The 19,533-nt window shown below is 48.7% G+C and overlaps 5 protein-coding genes across 5 annotated transcripts; 2 read left to right on the top strand and 3 right to left on the bottom strand.

The window, feature by feature from the left end:
• Window positions 1–1,414: 1,414 nt before the first annotated feature.
• Window positions 1,415–2,583, top strand: BDW43DRAFT_320675 (ricin B lectin domain-containing protein; the record flags this gene model as incomplete). Its single annotated transcript, XM_032049133.1, has 4 exons — window positions 1,415–1,602; window positions 1,670–1,770; window positions 1,831–1,939; window positions 2,010–2,583. The coding sequence occupies 4 exons, from the start codon at window positions 1,415–1,417 to the stop codon at window positions 2,581–2,583; spliced, it is 972 nt and encodes a 323-aa protein (XP_031898498.1).
• A 109-nt stretch (window positions 2,584–2,692) lies between these two features.
• Window positions 2,693–4,848, bottom strand: BDW43DRAFT_301597 (extracellular metalloproteinase; the record flags this gene model as incomplete). Its single annotated transcript, XM_032045078.1, has 5 exons — window positions 2,693–2,891; window positions 2,945–3,362; window positions 3,436–3,986; window positions 4,054–4,448; window positions 4,501–4,848. 5 exons carry the CDS (start codon window positions 4,846–4,848, stop codon window positions 2,693–2,695), a joined length of 1,911 nt encoding a protein of 636 aa, XP_031898497.1.
• A 1,184-nt stretch (window positions 4,849–6,032) lies between these two features.
• On the bottom strand, window positions 6,033–8,570 carry BDW43DRAFT_320673 (flavin monoamine oxidase family protein; the record flags this gene model as incomplete). Its single annotated transcript, XM_032049132.1, has 2 exons — window positions 6,365–8,570; window positions 6,033–6,310 (listed from the first exon to the last, which is right to left on the bottom strand). Exons 1-2 carry the CDS (start codon window positions 8,124–8,126, stop codon window positions 6,033–6,035), a joined length of 2,040 nt encoding a protein of 679 aa, XP_031898496.1. The 5' UTR covers window positions 8,127–8,570.
• Window positions 8,571–10,283: 1,713 nt separating this feature from the next.
• On the bottom strand, window positions 10,284–12,800 carry BDW43DRAFT_301595 (beta-glucosidase; the record flags this gene model as incomplete). The annotated part of the gene is made up of 2 exons (XM_032045077.1): window positions 10,284–12,592; window positions 12,644–12,800. 2 exons carry the CDS (start codon window positions 12,798–12,800, stop codon window positions 10,284–10,286), a joined length of 2,466 nt encoding a protein of 821 aa, XP_031898495.1.
• Window positions 12,801–13,970: 1,170 nt separating this feature from the next.
• BDW43DRAFT_320672 (glycoside hydrolase family 35 protein) lies at window positions 13,971–17,256 on the top strand (the record flags this gene model as incomplete). Its single annotated transcript, XM_032049131.1, has 5 exons — window positions 13,971–14,784; window positions 14,835–14,964; window positions 15,025–15,133; window positions 15,185–16,976; window positions 17,039–17,256. The coding sequence occupies 5 exons, from the start codon at window positions 13,971–13,973 to the stop codon at window positions 17,254–17,256; spliced, it is 3,063 nt and encodes a 1,020-aa protein (XP_031898494.1).
• Window positions 17,257–19,533: the final 2,277 nt, after the last annotated feature.

Below are 19,533 nucleotides of genomic sequence, written 5' to 3'. Positions count from 1 at the left end.
ATGTCACTCATGTGGTGAGTGTACCACAACGCTCATCGGTTTAGATTGAGAATAGTTCAATTTGCCTCAATAGCACGAGGCTCGACCGTAACAAGAATGCGTAATGCACCATGGCCTATTTTACATATCCATCATAGTCTTCACCAATAGTAGCCATGGCCGTGGTCCATGTTCTTGTCAATTTTTCATCACAACCCAGCACCGGTACAATGTGAGAGGCCGGGATATGCCCATTATTTTCGCCGTTGTGGTCCGTTGTCCGTCCATCGTTAGCCGTTGCTCAAGCCTAACACGCAGATTTCTGGGGGACTTGAAGATATACTGTCCTTTCAGAATTCTGGAAAATCAGATGCGGACGTTATTTACGGCGAGAACGTCTTCCTAGGATATTCCTGGTACGAACAAAACAATCGGTGGCCTCTTTTTTTCTAATTTCGGCTTGGCGTTATCCTATACCACGTCCCACTACAGCAACCTAGTGGCTCCGCTTGTTTTTGATTTTAATCCACAGCATGTCATGACAATTTCGCCAAATCTTACAAGGGCTGGTGAAAGGTCAGGTGTCGAGGTTTGAGTCTTTATCTCGACGTGCCAGTCCGGCCGAAAGCTTGCGATCATCTGGGCAAAATCTACTGGAGAATAGGGAATAGCTACCAGCAAAACCATCTAGTGTCTTTAAGAAAGCTCCATTCTTCACTATGCTAATATTATCTAGGAGCGTATATGGTAGGTCGAGAGGAAAGGAGTAGATCCTAACGTCTAGAACCCTTGACTGTTTTGATTATATCATGTGCGCGTCGCTAATTTATGAATGATAGATTGTCGATAACCATCTTTTCACGGTAATACGCCTCTATTCTTCTATTCAAGAAAAAAGGCGAGAGAGAAGTGTACTCCTATATAACACATATACATTAGGATAGGAAAACGAGAAGGGGGAAGACATAACCAAAATTTTTCTTTCCTTCCTAATACATGAGATGATAGCCCTTCCACTGATCATGATGACAACAGTATTCTGGATAGACTCCACCATTAGGGTAGCATTCTCATGCGGGAACGTCAACGAGTGTGTCGGATGTAACGTTGATGTTGGGAACACCATTCAATATTCCTTTAAAAACAAAGGAAAATATAAACTTTATAAACTTGATTCAATGTAAGACTCGATCGGGACCGTTGTCCGGAATGAAGCGGAAGTGTTTTTAACCATGACGGCCATGCTATCGGCCACCGAAGTAATACAAGCTGATTAACCCTAACCTGTCATATTCGGTGGTTTCGTCATGGCTAAAGGTAAAGCAACTTCTACATATAAGCCGTACAGGCACTTCTCTGAGATTCAAACGAACTAATTATCTCGTATAACACACCAAGGTACCGCCTACTGCCTCTTGAGTCGTCTGTCGCCGCAATGTCCTCCTTATTGAAGTACTTCTGGGGCTCCGGTTCATCCCAAGCCCCTCCATCCCACCCCCAGCCAATGACGATCGCAAGCACAACTATCCCTCCAGGAATCTACATTGTCCGCAACGTCGCAGCAAGCACGGTCGCCGACCTCGCCGACGCCCAGAGTCAAGAAGAAAGCCAAGTCGTCGGCTGGTATACACATCCCTGACTCGCACTCCATTCCCTTCACCACCCCACGATAGCTAACATCCAATACCAGGCACTTCCACAACGGAAAGCACCAGCGATGGCAAATCGCCGACGCAGGCCACAGCCAGGTCTTCTTCCTGAACGACGGCACTGGAACATATCTCACCGCTGGTACATAGCCCCCCAAACACACCATCTGCCACTACATCACATACTGACACACGCTAACAGACGAGCACCCAACCGCTGGCGTAATCCTGACCACCGGAAGCCTCGTTTCGCCGACTAACAAGCGAGCAAGATGGACTATTGAGTCTGCCAAGACCAAGCAGGCGTATATGTATATCAATCATCCCCCCTTGTTCTTTTTAACTCTTGCCTGGCAGATATGGAGTCTAACGCGTAGACAGTATCCGCAACGTAGCAGATCCCTCCCGTGTCCTGGATCTGTCTTCCTCGGATCCTCAAAACGGGACCCCTATCCTCATTTACACGGACCGTGGTACCAAGAACCAGCAGTGGACCCTGGAGCAGCTCGACGCCCCGCCGCCGCCCGGTGTCATCAAGAATACGCCCGTTGGAGGCAAGGGTGGAACAGCCTTCGAGGAGTTCAAGTACACCGCCGTGCAAGTCGTGGAGACTTGGAGTGGGGAGGTCGAGGATGAGACGGTTGTTCGGGGATTGCGGTGGACGTGGGATGATGGGACTAAGAGTAAGATGTACGGGGCAGACCAGGGGGACCATCAGGTGCTGGTGCTGGGCCCCGGGACCAAGGTGAAGAAGAGCTCGGTAAACTCGGGAAAGAGAGTTGATTCTATCGTTATTGTTACGGAGGATGGAGATGAGTTCAAGGCGGGTGGGAATGGAGGGGAGGAGCACAAGCAGGATGTCGGAGATGGGGTGCTGGTGGGCTTCAGTGGAGCTTCGGGGTTGGATGTTGATCGCATAGGTTTTATCTTTGTCAAGAAGGACGGAGGTCAGTAAAGGGAGTGAAGTGACAGCCATGATAATTAATATTATACTATCTCGTTTGCATGGATATCACAAATCGGACTGTATGTTCTTTCGACATATCAAGGCAAAATGAAGCGCATTAGATCTTCTGCTCGCAGACGTCGCTAGGGATTTCGTTGCTTCCCACACGCCTACGGTAGTCATAGGAAGCTCCCTTCCCTAGGCCACGTTTGGCAAAAGCGGTCCAGATCTCACACTTGTTCTGGCCTCCTGTGAGAGCTTGGTCTGCGTCCAAGATGGCATCTCGAGCCTGAATGAAGTTGGGGTTACAAGGTTGTCTGGCAATCAGCCGTCAGCGACTAACACTCGACTGATGCAAAGAAACACTTACAAGGCCATGGCATCGACTACAAGCTTCATCGTCAAATATTTACCGTCCTTCGGGACCCCCTTGTCATCAAAGACTGGTCGCGAGCCATCTTCCTTTCCATACTTGTCGATCAGGTTCCACAACACCTCGTACAGCATCGTTCCCCAGATAGTTCCCCCAGCGTGGACCCGGTAGACGCCATTCATGGAAGTATACACCAGTGGGTTGGTTTGCATCGAGGTCGAATACAAATGCTGCCGGATGCCCCTCGGATCGTTGTCCACCCAAACCCCCATACCGTAATTCGTCGCACGCGTGTCCTGGGGTTTGAGACGGATTGCAGTCGCCATGAAGTCGCCCCATCCTTCTCCCATGCAAGAAGACTCAAAGGCGCTCAAACAGCGGGAATTGGCGGGGCCACCTGTCAGTCGTATAGACACTAGATATTACGTACGTCAGAATAGCAGATCCATCCACAAAAGCATGAGAAATGTTGAAACATTGGGGCTTACAGCCGTGCGTATACTCATGAATCACAACCCCGGCCTCCATTGCTCCGTCGCGATAAGGTGTGGAGTTTGTGAAAATATACATGCGCATGCGGCCTGGGCTTCCATCCGGGGGACAGGCAAAATTAGCATTGTTCATTCCCGAGCCATCCTGCGCGTTCAAAATCACATAGTCCTTCTCCTTGCCTCCTAGGCCGCGATTGTTCCATTGGAAGTTACCTGCTTTCTCAGTGAAACCCAACGTGTACAGAAGATCATGGTATGTGTTAGCAGTATAGAAAAGTTGAGTAATAGAAGCGTTGATGTTGTCTTTCGGAGACTTATCTCCAGCGTAATCATATTGAAAATCCAGTGAGGGACTGTCTGGTCTGAAATTATTGATGTAATCTCCTCTGCCTCTAAAATTCTCTTGAGCAATGCCATTATTTCCACGTGTCGACGTATAGTTTTTCTCTCCGTCTCCCAACCATGTAAATGAGGACACCTTCTCGTCCCATGGATCCGTCACAACGACCTGAGCACTACTATCCGTCGGGTCGTTTGTTCCCCAAGCGCTATGAGTGGAGCATTCGAGTTAGTGGCCTGATTGTCTCGGGCATACGACGACTTCATACCACTCACTAGACTTTGAACGTGGCTTGAGAAACGTAATCAACAACTCCATGGATTTCCTCCGCTGTTTTTGCGTCCACGTAGGCCAGGAGCCAATTCTCATTCACGTCCGTCTCCACTCTCCAAGCCAATGCCAAAGAACCATCCGCCTTGACCACATAGACGAGTGCAGCCTTCGGGTCTGAGACTGCACCGGACGTGCCTCGAAGGATGTAGTTCTCCGGATGTTCCGTGGATTCGGCAGTCACGCTTTCAGCTTGAATGGGGAGCTTGAGACGTGTCATTGCCGCCTTGAGAGCCGCCACGGGGTCCGTAAAGTCACGTTTGGTCAATGGATTGGTGTCAGGGGCTTTTCCGGTGAAGAAGGAGTTTCCATAAGAGAAGACCTTGCCATCTTTGCCGATCTAGACGCGGTTAGCTCGTTGTGGATGTCACCCAGGATGTATGATCGCCTACGTTAACGTTGAAATCAGCATTGTCGACATCGATATCGTGGATGGTTTGGCGAAAGTGAACATGGGCCACACCGTTCTGACCGATATAGTGATCGTCCTGGACTCGGAAGCTCGCATCTGGAGCCTTCTCTCTGACCAGCTGAGTCGCGGTCTCGATGTAGCTTTGCTCCATGAAGACGATGCTCGTGGTTGAATCCGGGGTGTGCTGATCGGAGTTGATGTATTTTGCGTGGGGACTCAAGCGAAAGGCTTCTAAGTCAACACCAGCGCCACCGGGGGAGTTCTGGGTGGGATGGGCAAAGAGAGACACGGGGAGAGCCAGGGCTCCAATGAAGGACAGTACACGCATGTTGCAAGTCAAGGAGGGGAAATAGGAAAGAAAACACAAGAGCGAGTGACAAGTGAGTGGGATAGGGAGATGGGAAAAGAGCGAGATAGCTCGAAAGAAAGAGATAGAGGGAGAAGAACAAGAGAAGGCATGGTATTTATCCAGCCATGTTGGTGCCTTGGGTGTCCCTCCTCATTCACTTCACTTCAACGTACCTCGGAATTCACAGCGTCTCACTCCTATCTTCCCATGTATGCCTTTGTTTCCCACATTAAGTGACAGCACCACAGAGGGATATCACTCTTAAATACATTGCTTAGCAGCTTCACCGTCGGAAGTCCGCTTAGACTTCCCTGTCCTACTAAATATATAACAGCCTTGACTGAAGGGTAAGTTCCAGATTCTATCCAATGGGACTAGATGGCCTATGGACTAAACGCCTTGGCAAAGTCTTGGGTTACATTTCACTTTCTGAAAGATGAGGAATTCCCTCTGAATAAATAGGTTTAAAAGGATTTTTATATATATCTATTTCCACTTTTTGTCACCTAGAATCAAGCTTTTGTCGCACACTATGGTGTTAGCACTTTATTCGACTAATAAAACAAACCAATTAACAGAACTCCTCCGGGAATCATCGTACGACATCTTCGTTTCCTTCACTATTCGATGAAAGGGAATGGTTGTGTTTCTATGCACCCCATAGAGGGATACCCACTCCGAGATATAATCACCATAATATATACTAATGTCAAGGGGCTATATCAACGGTATATACTATCTACACCCCTCTATGTCTAGCCTAGTTAGTATATTCATTTGGAAGAAGCATTACAAGATGAGTTATTGGAACACAATTAATCTATGGCTTAGAGATCTACCGTAGTCATGAACTGTCTGTCACTGTTCCATTTAAATAACCATTTAGGGCATAAACAAAGATAGGATTGGATGGACCACGTGGCCTGGTCACGTTATCCCAGGATAGAATCATTTAGATCGAATTGATTTCAATTCCATTGTGTTATCCAACTTTCACCTTCGTTCTATGTGATCCACCATTTTCTGCTATAACACAGGGTGTTGATTTGTCGACGTTTACCCTCGATGAGTAGTTTTCAGACTCTCCACGGATTATTATGAATGTCTCTATTCACTTCTTCATCTAGCGTATCTACACACACAACGTTCCTCCACCGGTCTTTCTAAACCTTGATCCACCGGCCCATCCAAGTGTTTACAATTTCTTTGGCCTCATCCACCAATCCAAGATCTAACAAGAGCTGCGTCGTTCCACGAACGGCTGAGTCCAAGGCGGAGAAGATCCAGGCATGAGTGTAACTCGTATGTTCCCCAATGAAGATGGTTTTAAACTCGGTTTGGTAATACGCCGGAAGATACAACTCCTGTTGTCCGACCGCTGGAGCCGCCCAAGCCCCGGCCTGGTGCTCATCAACCTCCCAGCATTGCCGATCATAAATTCCTAGAGGGAGTTAGTGGCGTCGGCCTTGCTCTCAGACCGACCATGCAAACTTACCCGTGTATTGTTCGGTCGCAATGGAGCCATGGATTTGCACCATGGAGCGCAGCACAAGAGCAACGTGATCTTCTGCACTCAATGCAGCTATGGACCGTGCCGGGGTGCCGCTAATGTACGATGCCAGAACAACTCCCGGGCCAGTGCCGTTGATGTTAAATGATGGATAACAGACAGATCCGATGCCTGGCAAGTCCACGGATCCGCACCCTCCAAAGATCGGATTTTCCTGGTGTTCCCAGAACCTTGTCTTAAAATGCAGGGACATCTTGCAAGATTGCTCGTAATTCATCCGGGATATAGCTCGACTGAGGAGAGACGAATAGCGAGGCAAATCCCATAGGCGGACTTTGCTGAATGGCGCCGCAACGACCGCATAGTCATATTCTTGGCTCTCCGGTTGGAGCTGCGTGGGGTTGTCGCGCCAATTGACAGCTATTTTACCAGATGTTGTATTAAAGGACAGCCCCTCGACCTTGCGGTCCAAAGTAGTCTTGTTCGCGACGTGGGGCCAGAAGGCACGAGGAAGAGACTCCAACCCCTTATCAATCGTCCGCCACTCTGTTGCACTGAAGTATGCACCCTCATATAGAGCGTCCCACATGGGGGTTTCATCGGTCCCACCAACGTAATCGGTGATATTGTCATTGTACCCAAGAGCATATCGCAAGTACCCGGCTTCTGACCAGTGAAAGTATCCGCTTTCAACCGCAGACTTGTGAGCTTGGTACAAGTTCGTGACGATCTCTCGGCTAATTTTGTTTGCGGTGGTATAGACCTGGTATGCTTGAGCTGCGTCTGCGGCAGCTGTTGCATTGGGAGAGGCTGCCGTATACACGAGTGAGGGGTTGGCCGCAACCTCACTAGCGGTAGGAATACGACCACTCGGCAGACGATAACCGCCAGCGCTAGCCGGAACATTGGGGCTTTTTTGAACGAATGGAATGAAATTGACAGCTAGGTCTGGGTGATCCACATTCATCTGATTGAGCGTGTCGCTTAGCTGAAAGACCATTTTATGATCTTGAATTTCGAGGGTCTCGTTCGTGTCTGCATAAGTGATGCTCACGGGAAATCGCATCGGCCCCATCTCCTGGTATTGATACTGGTCTGGGCGAGTGTGGTTGAGATACTTGGTACGAATGCGGCCGCCAATTCTCCGGGAAGATTCGATAATGTGCCAATTATGTATGCCGACCGATTCCAGCAGCAGGCTCGTCATCAATCCAGACATACCTCCTCCAATAATTGCCACAGCCGCTTCCTTAGCTTGTGCTACCACTGCCTTCCCAGGTTCCTTCCCTTGCATATATGCAATCCCGTCAAACCATGGCCCCATCGCATCGGCCACGTCCGCAATACTCTCTCGCCGGACGACTGGTGTAGTTACAGAGATAGGAGGAGACCTCCCTACAAGGCTTGATTCCGAAAAGGCGTGGAGGCAGTGCAGATGAGGAGCATCCGACGGAGTTGCCCAAACGAAGCGCTCCGGAAGGGCATTGCGCTTGACAAACATGCGTCCGATCTCATGATGGTGTTTTGTGGAGCTGGTGATTCCGCACTCACCATAGACGAGTTTAATGTCACCTTGGAAATCCGGGTAGGGAAACTCTAAGTGGACGTTGTGAAGAGAGCCGGCGGTCACACCTGGGACTCGAAAGCGTACCAGGTCAGTTTGCATATGCGCCACACCGGCCCAACCCGTTTGACAAAGGCTGAAGACCAGGAGTTGGCGTATGGATTGGCGAACACTCGGCGCCATGATCGGTGACGCTTTGATACGCACTCATGAATCCATATTGCATTCACTGAGTCTCTTGCAATACTTATAGTCCATTTCCGGGGAGACTACACTCTGGCCAGGTACTGTACCCTTATCAAAGCCCATCCCTGCCTCTAGCCGATAGTAACTTGACTCTACACCCTATCTTCTAACGGAAGTGTTACCTACCCGAGGTGAATGATCAAGCAGACAAAGAAGATACAGGCAATGTCAATCGATAAACAATCGTATATGGCCTGATAGCAGGCCTGTATCCCCATCACGGTGTTAAAAGTCCACTTACCTTCTAGATACTTATCTACTCGGCAGTGTTATCGAATACGAACAAAGAACATCCTGTCCCGCAAACCTCCACCTCTCCACATCTATCTGTCCGCATATCCGGGGATCCAGTTAGAAGTCTCTCCAAGGCCATATTTAAAGGGTATCAGATACCGAACGCGTGTGGGGTTTCCTGTCAGAGTAACGATTGACTTGCGCGGTTGGTTCCGAATGTTCTTATCAAACAATGAGAGTTCGATAGCTAAGATATCGTGCCGTTGGAAGGGCGCGGGTGGGCCTGCTTTCAACAAGTATCTTATCGACCAAATATATCTGCTTGGCATATATACCCTTTCTGAGAGACACTCGGCACATACGACCATAGGGTGCGGAGAACAGAGCTTCCCGTCCGCTCAGCCATACTTAAGCCAGTATTATCAACGCGGTCAGAAGTTATATGCGCCCTTGATGGCCTGCTGCTTTACGGGTGAGAGACGCTAAACCACAGGGTGAGTGCGGGTGAGTGAAGGTGAGCTGAGCGATGCTAACTAACAGCATGGGTAAGTATGGGTGATCAGTGGGTGAGAGAGCGATTCTGTTGTGACTGGACTCCCTGTGGCTCATTACTAGTATCTCCATTGCCAGCTTAAATATGAGGGCTTCTTTGCTCAACCATTCTTTTCTTTCCTATCTACAAGCGGTGATGTTTGTGATTTAGTTTCCTCACATCCTTCCCACAATACCCGATTACCACGTGATGCTGAGCTGCTCAGCCTTTGTGATCCGCACCGGCGCTACCCCAAGACCACCCCTGCAGGCCTTGGGCGATCTGACTCAAATTATTTCTGAGAATGTTCCAGATTTGCCATCGTTATCTCTCAGAAACGGCCGAAAGATCCAATCCTAGTATTATGAGACCGTATTCGTACACTAACAAAAGATTACTTTTTGTCGGACCGCTGAATACGCGTATGCGCTAGTATCACCAATATCATGGAGGACAGTGTATCTGTATTGAAAGTAAGGTCTCTAGCTTCCTGAATCTATCTAGGAGAACTGAATAAAAAGGCAAACAGAATGGACTAAAGTAGGACCGAGCGGATGCTGAATAATATAGAAACCTGGCTCACTCTAGTCGACACTTTTGAAATCCCGCGTCGTATTCGTACACTAGTGGAAGGCTTATCAGTTATTACCGCTATGTGTAGATAGACGGCCTACCCGCCTGGACCTTCACCGGGCCGCCGTAACCATAGGACTTACTAGCAAATTTGAGGACCCTTATTGTAGTGAATTTGACATATCTGGCTCCAGTTTGGAACTCTTACACTTTAATAAAACGCTTTTAGTCCCAACCTTAGGGGACGCAAAAGTGGCCCACGTGTGCTCAGATACTGAAACAAGTTTTGCCCCTGGTCTGTCACTATAACCGCCCATGACATATGTCTACATTCTTACGGGAATAGTTGGGAGAGATGATGGTGCTGCAATGAGCTGAATACTGCGTGTGCAATGCATCTAATGGGTAGCATCCACTGTTTCGTGTCCAACCATTTGTGATGTCAAGGCTTCTCTTGGTAGTTATTAAAAAAGTAGTACCAGAAAAGTAGGAATGAAAGTCTGAATCCGTGTCTAGATATCGAACGAGCGAGTTATGTACCTAGTGTGGCAAGCATTGATGAAAGCTTTATACAGTGCAGAAGGTGCAAAGTATCCGATTGTCGCATTCTGATTGGCTGAACGGGAGTGGTAGATGTGCTGGCGTAGCAGAGGATGCCAACACCAGCAAACCGGCAGCTTTCAGTTAAAGCCCGCAATTCTATATTCCCATGATATTCCTGGACCAATTTGGTAGACGAAATAATTAAATAACTTTCATATGGCATCGTAGGTGATAGTCAGATTTCCCGCCAACTGTATGTCCAAGACACTTTTGCTGACCATGACTTCATACGTGCCGTCACGAAGCACCCATTGCTGTGTCAAGACATCCCATTGACTCAGATCACGTCGAGTGAGATGGAATTGTAAATATAAACTATTCCTGGGGCTAATTGTCTGCTTGAGAAAGCCCCTCAGAAGTCGATCCGGCCCGGCTCCAGGAATGCGAACGTACAATTGGGCGACTTCTGCAGCATCAACTTCCCCGGTGTTAGTGACAGTACAGCTGATGGTTGCCACGATATCCCATAGGGAATCTAGACCACCTGGAGGTTTCGGCTCAGTCGTTGTGTAGATTTCCGACCCTGGTGGAAAGTAAGACTTCAGCGCATGACCGGAAATATGGACCTCGAGATTGTGGTAATCAAATGTCGAGTAAGTCAAACCGTACCCAAACTCGAACCGCGGCGTGATATTGTTAGCAATGAAGTAGCGGTAATCGGTGTAGAGGCCCTCAGTGAAATTAGATTGAGTATAATACATGGTTGAGTTATCCGGATACACTGGATCGAGTAGTGCGCCATAGTCTCTTGGGTCCTTTGCGACAGTGTAAGGCAAACGACCCGAAGGTGATTGTCTTCCATACATGATCTCAACCAAGGCAGAACCAGAATCTTGACCCGGAACATGCGCGAAAATCACCGCAGTGATATTTGGATGCTCGATCCACGTATCGACCAGCCGTACTCCGGCATTGTGGATCACAACCATTGTATTATTGCATTTTGCGGCAACATTCGTAATAAGTGTATCAGAATAACTATCCGTTAGACTTGGTCTATCCCAGCCTTCTGAAGATTGCTCATTCACAAACACGATGCATGCTTCGCTGGCTGCATTCACACCAGGGTCCTGAGAGTAAAAGTCCCAGGACAGATATGTGCCATCAAGCTTTGCTTGACGTTGAAAGGCGTTAAACGGAGCATCTATATATGCTGGAGTATTGCTGCCTGATCCGCCACCTGTTATCAAAGTTCCGTTGAGTGCAACACCGGGTCCTGTCGTATTAACAAGAAAACTTCCCATCAGAGCAGCCATTATCTCGTATGAGAAGAGCTGTCCTCCTAGGTACGACAGGGTATTGCCCAGGCCTAGCCCTTGCTGGAAACTAAAGGCTGCTGTCTGGGAGTTGCTCGTCGCAGCAGGAGCATCATAGCCGAATAGCGAAAGGATCTTTGGTTTCTTCAGGGGAAGGGCGCTATTCACGTTTTTCACAAGGACATGACCTTCAATCGCTCCCTGAAAGATAATGTGCTCAGATGCCGGATCGCGGGCCTCAATAATTTCATGCGGTTCACTCAGGTTCATGGGAACGTAAGCCCCAGGGTTCTTAAGTTTCGAGAATTTATACCAGGTAGCAACTATACGTGTGGCCATGTCATCCAGCCGGGATTGAGTCATGGATCCATTTGCAACTGCAAGACTCAAGTTGCCGGATCCCCAATATGGTGAATAAGGCATGGCCATATCCAGACCCGCATTTGCACTGGCGACGCCCGTATGTTGCGCATACCAATCGGTAAGAGTGAAGCCCTGGAATCCTAGTTCAGTCTTGAGCAGACCGTTCAAGCTCTTGCTATTTTGACAGGCATAGCTGTTATTCACACGGTTGTAGCTGCACATAACCGAACCCACGCCAGCTTTCACTGCATCCTGGAATGGCCACATGTACAGCTCGTGTATTGTCCGATCATCAATATTGGACGATACGGACGCATTTACTAAGTAGACGGATGGGTTGCGGTCTGTCTCCTGTTCGTTGCCGACCAGATGCTTGACGCTCGCAATAACAGATTCTTGCATGCCAATAATAGTCTCGTACGCCAGCTTGCCGCAGAGATAAGGGTCATTGGAGAATCCTTCCCAGTTCCGTCCTCCACGGGCAATGCGACCCAATGGTCCCACAACAGGCCCTAAGGCTACATTAATGCTCTTCCGTTTGAATTCTGCCCCCATGTATTGGCCGCGTTTATATGCCAAGTCGGGATTCCAAGCCGCACCGACATGGAGGCCTGAGGCATATGCGTTGACCATGTCCAAGCCTCGGACCCCATTTCCAGCGTCCTGTAAGCAGAGGCCAGGAAATTCAAGCCGGGGGACGGCCCCTGAGTTCCCTGAGCAGCCATTGCTAGCTGATGGGAAACCGTACGTGACGTTGTTTTTTTCATCGTTTGTCATTTGGGCAACAAGAGCTTTGGCTTGCTCATATGCACTGGCCCAATCACCTGCCCCATTTCCTGCAGCTTTGGGGAATAAGCAAGTGCTTGCCCTTCTTAAGAGGTACCAAAACTTACGACTAGGATAAACTGGCGGCGATCTGCCGTATGACCAGTGCCGCTCGAGGTTTGTAAGCACGGCCTGAAGCTCGCCAGTTGTTTCGTTGTTGAATGTCTGACCGCAGACAGTAAGTGCCAGCCCGTAGGCGCTCAGCAAACGTAGAAAGAGAGCCATACGGATAGAGCTTTTCACAACTAGAGCATATGGAATAGAGAGAAGAGAGACAAGAACTATAAGGAGACTGAGTCTGATATAAAGACTGACTACCTGGTTCCCACCCGCCTACCTGGCCTTGGATGAGGATCGTATATCTTGGCAGAATACCACTCACCTGAACGAACAATGTACATTCTTCTTCGCGCTAGCTCTAATCCTCAACTACCCAATTTCATTCCGGGGTAGAACTATAGAATTTCTTTTCAGACGCACCCCGCGCGCTCAAGGTCCGGATTGCATTTCTGTCGTAATCGTATCCTTTCGTATGGCCCCTACCCACCCCCACCTCCCCCTCTCCAGACTTTACTAGCCATGGTTTTCCCCCAGAGGGCTGTGGGAGATCAACAAGGGAACCTCGTCATCAACATATTAAGGCATTAATACTCACCGTATTCGTTCTCTAACACCTTTTCGGTTTAGTCCAAATAAGGACGTACACCAGGGTCGTATAACCATCCAGCTTCCTAGTTCGCTTCCAAACCCACTTGCAGATACGTGGAAGTATATCCAATAGCTTCGCATACGCAGATATAACGCCAAAAACTTGTGAAAGGAACTAGTACATCCGTCCACCCTTCGAACCTCAAAGGATGGAGTATCCTAACTCGATGACAGCATACGAACTTTGCTATTTTCTAGGGGTTTCTAAGCGGAGACCTAACTGTAGCTCTTTAAGGGTAAGCTATCATTGCGGCAAATCACAGCCTGATTGTTGAGTATCACTGTGGGGAGGCAGCGTCACCATTCAGAACCCCACACTCAACGCCAACCGGTGAAATATAGTAGTGCAGAACGTAATACTGTACCGTGGGTGGCTGACTTTAATGACAGCCTGTACACCAGGTCTGTGCTCAGCAGCTGCTAAAGTCTGACTAGTAAGTCAACCACATGAGAAACACTGCTTTTGGTCTGCTAACCAACCCATACCTCTTTACATTTCGCCAGTTATTGTAGTATTCTCTCAATGCATGTTTAAGGCTACACTTATGATTCCGTTAGTGGGATACTTGTCAGAAATATATATTTCAGTTATTGCACATTGGCGGTCGCCGAAGCTCTGCTCTGAAAATCTAACTCTAGTAAGCACGCACGTTTTAGCAGTGCCGAAGTGACTCGGACAGTCCTACCATGAAGTTAGTATCTCACTTTCTGCTATTCTTACTCTTTGATATCTTTCTAGCTGCTGTTCAAACCGAACAAGCCGTATTGGAATCGTCGCATGGGCCGCCTCCGCTAGACGAACAACTACAGGGGCTCGTCACTTGGGATGAATATTCTATCATCGTCCGCGGAGAACGCATCCTATTCTTATCGGGCGAATTCCATCCGTTCCGACTTCCTTCGCCCGGCCTATGGCTCGACATCTTCCAAAAGATAAGAGCCCTAGGGTATTCCGGTGTCTCCTTCTATTTGATGTGGGGACTATGCGAAGGTGAACCGGGTCACTTCCAAAGTGATGGCGTCTTCGACCTGCAGGAATTCTTTGATGCAGCAACCCAGGCAGGAATATACCTGATAGCTCGTCCTGGGCCTTATATCAACGCCGAAGTATCCGGAGGCGGACTTCCCGGATGGCTACAACGGCTGAACGGCGATGTAAGATCAGTAGCTCCAGACTACTTGAATGCTACAAACAATTACATTGCGAACGTTGGCAGAATTATCAGCCGTGCCCAGATAAACAATGGCGGCCCGGTCGTTCTATTCCAGCCGGAGAATGAGTACACTATGTGTTCTGGGTTTACATCAATCGACGAAATCAGTGCTTGCCTTGACAAGAACTATATGGCTACCGTGGAAGAGCAATACAGGCGGTCAGGGATTGTTGTGCCATTCGTCAGCAATGACGCTGTGCCTCTTGGAAATTGGGCGCCAGGGACAGGTGCAGGTGCCGTGGACATTTATGGCTTCGACAATTATCCCTTTGGCTGGGGGACTGGATGTACGTTAAACTTGATTACCTCGACCGAAGTTACTGACAGTCTGGCCTAGGTCAGGACCCCTATAATTGGACCCGAATATTAGACCCTCTGAGCCTGTACAATTTTTCCAAGCACCAAGATACAAGCCCAAAAACCCCATTTGCCATCATAGAGTATCAAGGAGGCGCTCCTGATCCTTGGTAAGATCACTAATCCGCACGAAGATGGCCAGAATAAGTCTCAATCTTAACGTTTTCCAGGGGTGGAGAAGGTGTCAACGCTTGCGCAGCTATGATCAGCCCTGGATTTTCACGGGTTTTCTATAAGCTAAACTTCAGCCTCCGTGCTACAATTGTGAATCTGTATATGGTACTTTCTACCGCTCGGTATGACTCGAGGCTCTCGACTGATGACTTTCAGATGTTCGGCGGAACTAACTGGGGTAATCTGGGTTATCCTTCCGGGTACACCTCATACGATGTTGGAGCCCCCATTAGTGAAGATCGCCTAGTGACACGCGAGAAATACAGCGAAATCAAACTTCAGGCGCAGTTCATGCAAGTATCCCCGGCCTATGTGGTCTCCCGGCCGCTCATTGGTTCTTCCGCGCGCACCAACTCTTCAAACTTGGTTATTACTGTGCTCCATGGAGGTCCGACTAATTTCCTCATTGTTCGACACTCGGATTATGGTGCCCTCGAGTCTACGCCGTACCAGATCATCGTGCATACCAGTGTGGGAAATTTCACGATTCCTACATTAGGGGGTTCTCTAGTATTTCATGGCCGTGACTCTAAGATCCATGTCACGGACTACGAAATGGGCGGTATAAGCCTGATCTATTCGACGGCTGAAATCTATACCTGGAAGCAGTCAGGATATAAGACAGTTTTATTGATGTATGGTGGCGCAGGTGAGATGCATGAGTTTGCTGTTCCACTAGCATCCGACCAATTGAGGATACTGGAGGGTAATGAGACCACTCATCATGGAATCAACAATGTTACCATCGTGCAGTGGAATGTCAGTGCTGAGCGCCAAGTCATCAGCTTTGGTGATAAGCTGGAGGTGTATTTACTCTGGCGAAATCACGCATACAATTACTGGGTTCTCGACTTACCTCTTCCTGGCCCGGTGGGTCTGCATGTTTCTCCTTCAAGAGCGAATTTCTCGGTCATTGTTAGAGGTGGGTATCTCATGCGGAATGCGACGATCTCTAATGGAATATTGTCCCTTACTGGAGACCTTAATACGACAACAGAAATCGAAGTGATTGCCGCTCCTGCTGGCTGTTGCTCGGCTCTTACATTCAACGGTAAGAAGATCAAGACGAGATTGACCAGTGGACGGTTAAACGGCCTCCTTGAGTATGAAGCACCGATAATTGCCTTTCCTGATCTCAACACGGCGAGGTGGCACTACATCGATTCACTTCCGGAGCTTGAGTCATGCTACGACGATAGCCGCTGGACTGTGTGTGATCATGAGACATCCAACAATCCCCGAAAACTTACTACACCCACATCGCTCTATGCAAGTGATTACGGCTACCATGCAGGTTCCATTCTCTATCGAGGTCATTTCATCGCTAATGGTGGCGAGGCATCGTTCTACCTGTCCAGTCAAGGAGGGTATGCTTTCGCACACTCTGTGTGGTTGAATTCGACGTTTCTCGGCTCATGGACCGGAAGTCCCGCTATGCAAACCTACAATCAGACCTTGGCTTTCCCAGAGAAACTTAGTGAAGGGGCTTCCTACGTGTTGACAGTTCTGATTGACCATATGGGACTGGATGCAAACTTTCTCGCTAATGTGCAAACCATGAAGGCCCCGCGAGGTATCCTCGATTACAGCCTTTCCGGCCATGAGAGCAAATCTGACATTACGTGGAAAATGACGGGCAACTTTGAAGGGGAACGACATCGTGAACTCAGCCGAGGCCCTCTCAATGAAGGAGCTACATATGCTGAGAGACAAGGATTCCATCTTCCTGGAGCCCCTGTCCAGGGGTGGCTGCATAAGTCCCCTATGGATGGGCTGCCGGGGCCCGGTCTAGGCTTTTTCGCCACTACATTCAATCTCAGCTATCCTCATGGGTACGATATCCCGACAAGCATTACATTCGCAAACAGCTCGGCTATCGACGATCCTACCGCGCCAGGACTATTTCGGATTTGCCTCTTCGTAAATGGATGGCAATTTGGAAAATATGGTACACCCCTCGTTACATCCCGTTCGCACAGGAATCGGACAAGCTGCTGATCAGTTCCACAGTGAACAATATTGGCCCGCAGACAACTTACCCTATCCCTGAAGGTGTTCTTAATCACCATGGAGAGAACTACCTCGCCCTAACTTTTTGGGCATTGGACGGTACTGGCGCGAAGCTAAGTGATATTCGAATAGGGAATAGTGCAATAGTCCAGACCGGATACCTATCACCCAAGTTGATTACTGCCTCAAAATATGCGATCAGGGGAGAGAGCTATTGAAAGCGGTCGGCACAGAATGCGACAGGGTCTCATATGTGCGCCGTACATTCTCCTTGTAGCTTTTAGGAAATTTGAAGGCTCGCTCATCCAAGTTAGTGAAGCGAAAGAAATTTATCTAATCAAACTGCGTTCCCTTCTGACAAGACGCCAACTGCAATAATGTCGTTATACATACATCTGCTCAGCGGATCCGTCATTCACAGCTGCTCGGTCGGGGTTACACGTACCGCACGGGAACTGAGGCCAGCCAAGCCCAACGTTGGCCGAGTCATGAGTTCATGGAACTCATCCCTAGCGATATTCGACATTTCCCTGAAACCCTTGCATCGCCCGGCCGCGCTCCCCAAACTACCGTAGATCAGTCGGACTCCGGCATGCGCCCTACCTCCGCGTCTGTCGTTTAGTTGCTTTCGGATCGTGGGTGTGGTTTCATTTGTGTAGTGTTTTCATTCCTTGGTAATTATACCAGCCAAACATAGGTTCGACCGGAGTTTAATTTGATATGGAAAATGCGGGAGTAAGACCCAGCTGCTGGGATCACATTTGTCTATCGCGCAGAGTGAGATTATCTCTAGACTAAACATCCCTAATCACTCATAAGCAGCCTTTACTCCAGCCATGTGAGAGAAGTGACGTGGGATGACCCTCCTATGTCGTCCTGCTCTCCTTTCCGAAGAGGTGATGTCCTGCAGAATAAGAGATATAGTCTCCAGTTTATACTTTCCTCACGAAAGGCAGCCACAGCCTTCTCAAGCAATTTTACTCAAACGTGGACGTGTCATATCCGGTTTCACCAGATTCATAGCGCGCTGAAATTGGAACATTCTTCCACGCTTAGTGCCTTAAGGATGTTCCGCAACTAGTGCCAGTAGCAGCTCTCACGGAGCCTTCTTCTCTTGTTGCAGCCCACGATAGCATTTCCAGCCACTAGAGGAGATCGTATCGTTACAGTCGAGGACTGTTAGAAATGCTGGGACCGTGCTCAAAACACAACTGCACTGGAAGGAAACATTAGCCGTGTATATGGCTTAGTTATAGAGGAATTCTAAAGAAAGCTTCCCTGCCTCTAACTGGTCTAGCTTGTCTACCAATGCAGGCCGCAGCCCAGACAACTTAGACTGCAAGATATGCTCTGATCTGCCAAAAATGCTACAAGCTGGCCGATCCTTAGCTCTAGCGATGTTGATTTCAAGGTGGGCTGACACAGATCCTAAATAAGAACAGCATCGCTCCAGACAGAACATATCCAATTTCGCGGTTTCACTCCATGTCAGTCCCACACATCAGCGTCCGCGATAATCTTGAACGGCTAACACAGCATGCTTGCCTCTCCCAGCCGGTATTACTGAGCATTTTGGTCTACCTCAAAAAGCTTCAATATGCACGTGGTGGCCCCGCGGTATTGACTCCCACAGTCCATAGACTTTTACTTAGCTGTGTCACGGTTGCTAGCAAATGCTTTAGTGACAGCTTCTATTCAAGCAGAACTTATGGAAAAAGCTGGATCTACTTCCCACAAAGACGCTGGTAACAAATGGAAGGGGCCAAATACCGTATCAAACGAGCGTGTAACTACCATAGTTTCAACGCTGCGACGAGAGACAAGGTCGCGGAAAACGACGAGCCGAAGCTCAAGTAGTACTGTCATACTGCTAAAATTTTTAACCTTCTCTCCCTCCTATATGAGTAGAGCAAGAGACCAGTACAAGCCAGCCCCCCTGACCACTGTCGTTGGAGTCGTTAACATACGTGGAGGCTGAGAATGTGTACGAAGTGTTCCATTCTTGACGGCTTCCAGGACAAGACGGGCTGTAAATGGGAGTATGGCAGGAAGCGTGACTGGCAGCGGGGAGCCGAGTTTTCCAGATATTTGAAGCATCACCAAGGCTGGGATGCATCCCCGATGACTGGAAGACGGCAACATAGTGGTGCTACAGAAGTGCTACAATGACCGAACGCTGTCCAAATCATATCGGCTGATATCTCTCCTACTAATGCTTGCAGAAGCAATGGAGGCAGTCGTAGCCAGGAGGATGCATATCAATTTCCTGATAATGGATATAGCCACGACGTCCATTCCAGCGTAGTTCATGGCTTTCGTGTTGACGTGGGTTATCCTAACTGTGGCGAGTACAAATGAGCCCGTTTGGGTCGAGAGCGCGATTTTACCGCTGGGTTATGCGTTACCTGCGCATTGGTCCTATCTCTAGCCCATATCTGGAGTGATGGGTGTCAGGACCGACCCTTCCGATCCTTTCGTAATCGGCTTTCTCAACA

The sequence above is a fragment of the Aspergillus alliaceus genome, assembly GCF_009176365.1.
Source record: "Aspergillus alliaceus strain CBS 536.65 unplaced genomic scaffold BDW43scaffold_33, whole genome shotgun sequence".
Classification (NCBI taxonomy): domain Eukaryota; kingdom Fungi; phylum Ascomycota; class Eurotiomycetes; order Eurotiales; family Aspergillaceae; genus Aspergillus; species Aspergillus alliaceus.
The sequence above is the reverse complement of the archived record's forward strand: the minus strand, read 5'-3'. Positions and strand labels throughout refer to the sequence as shown.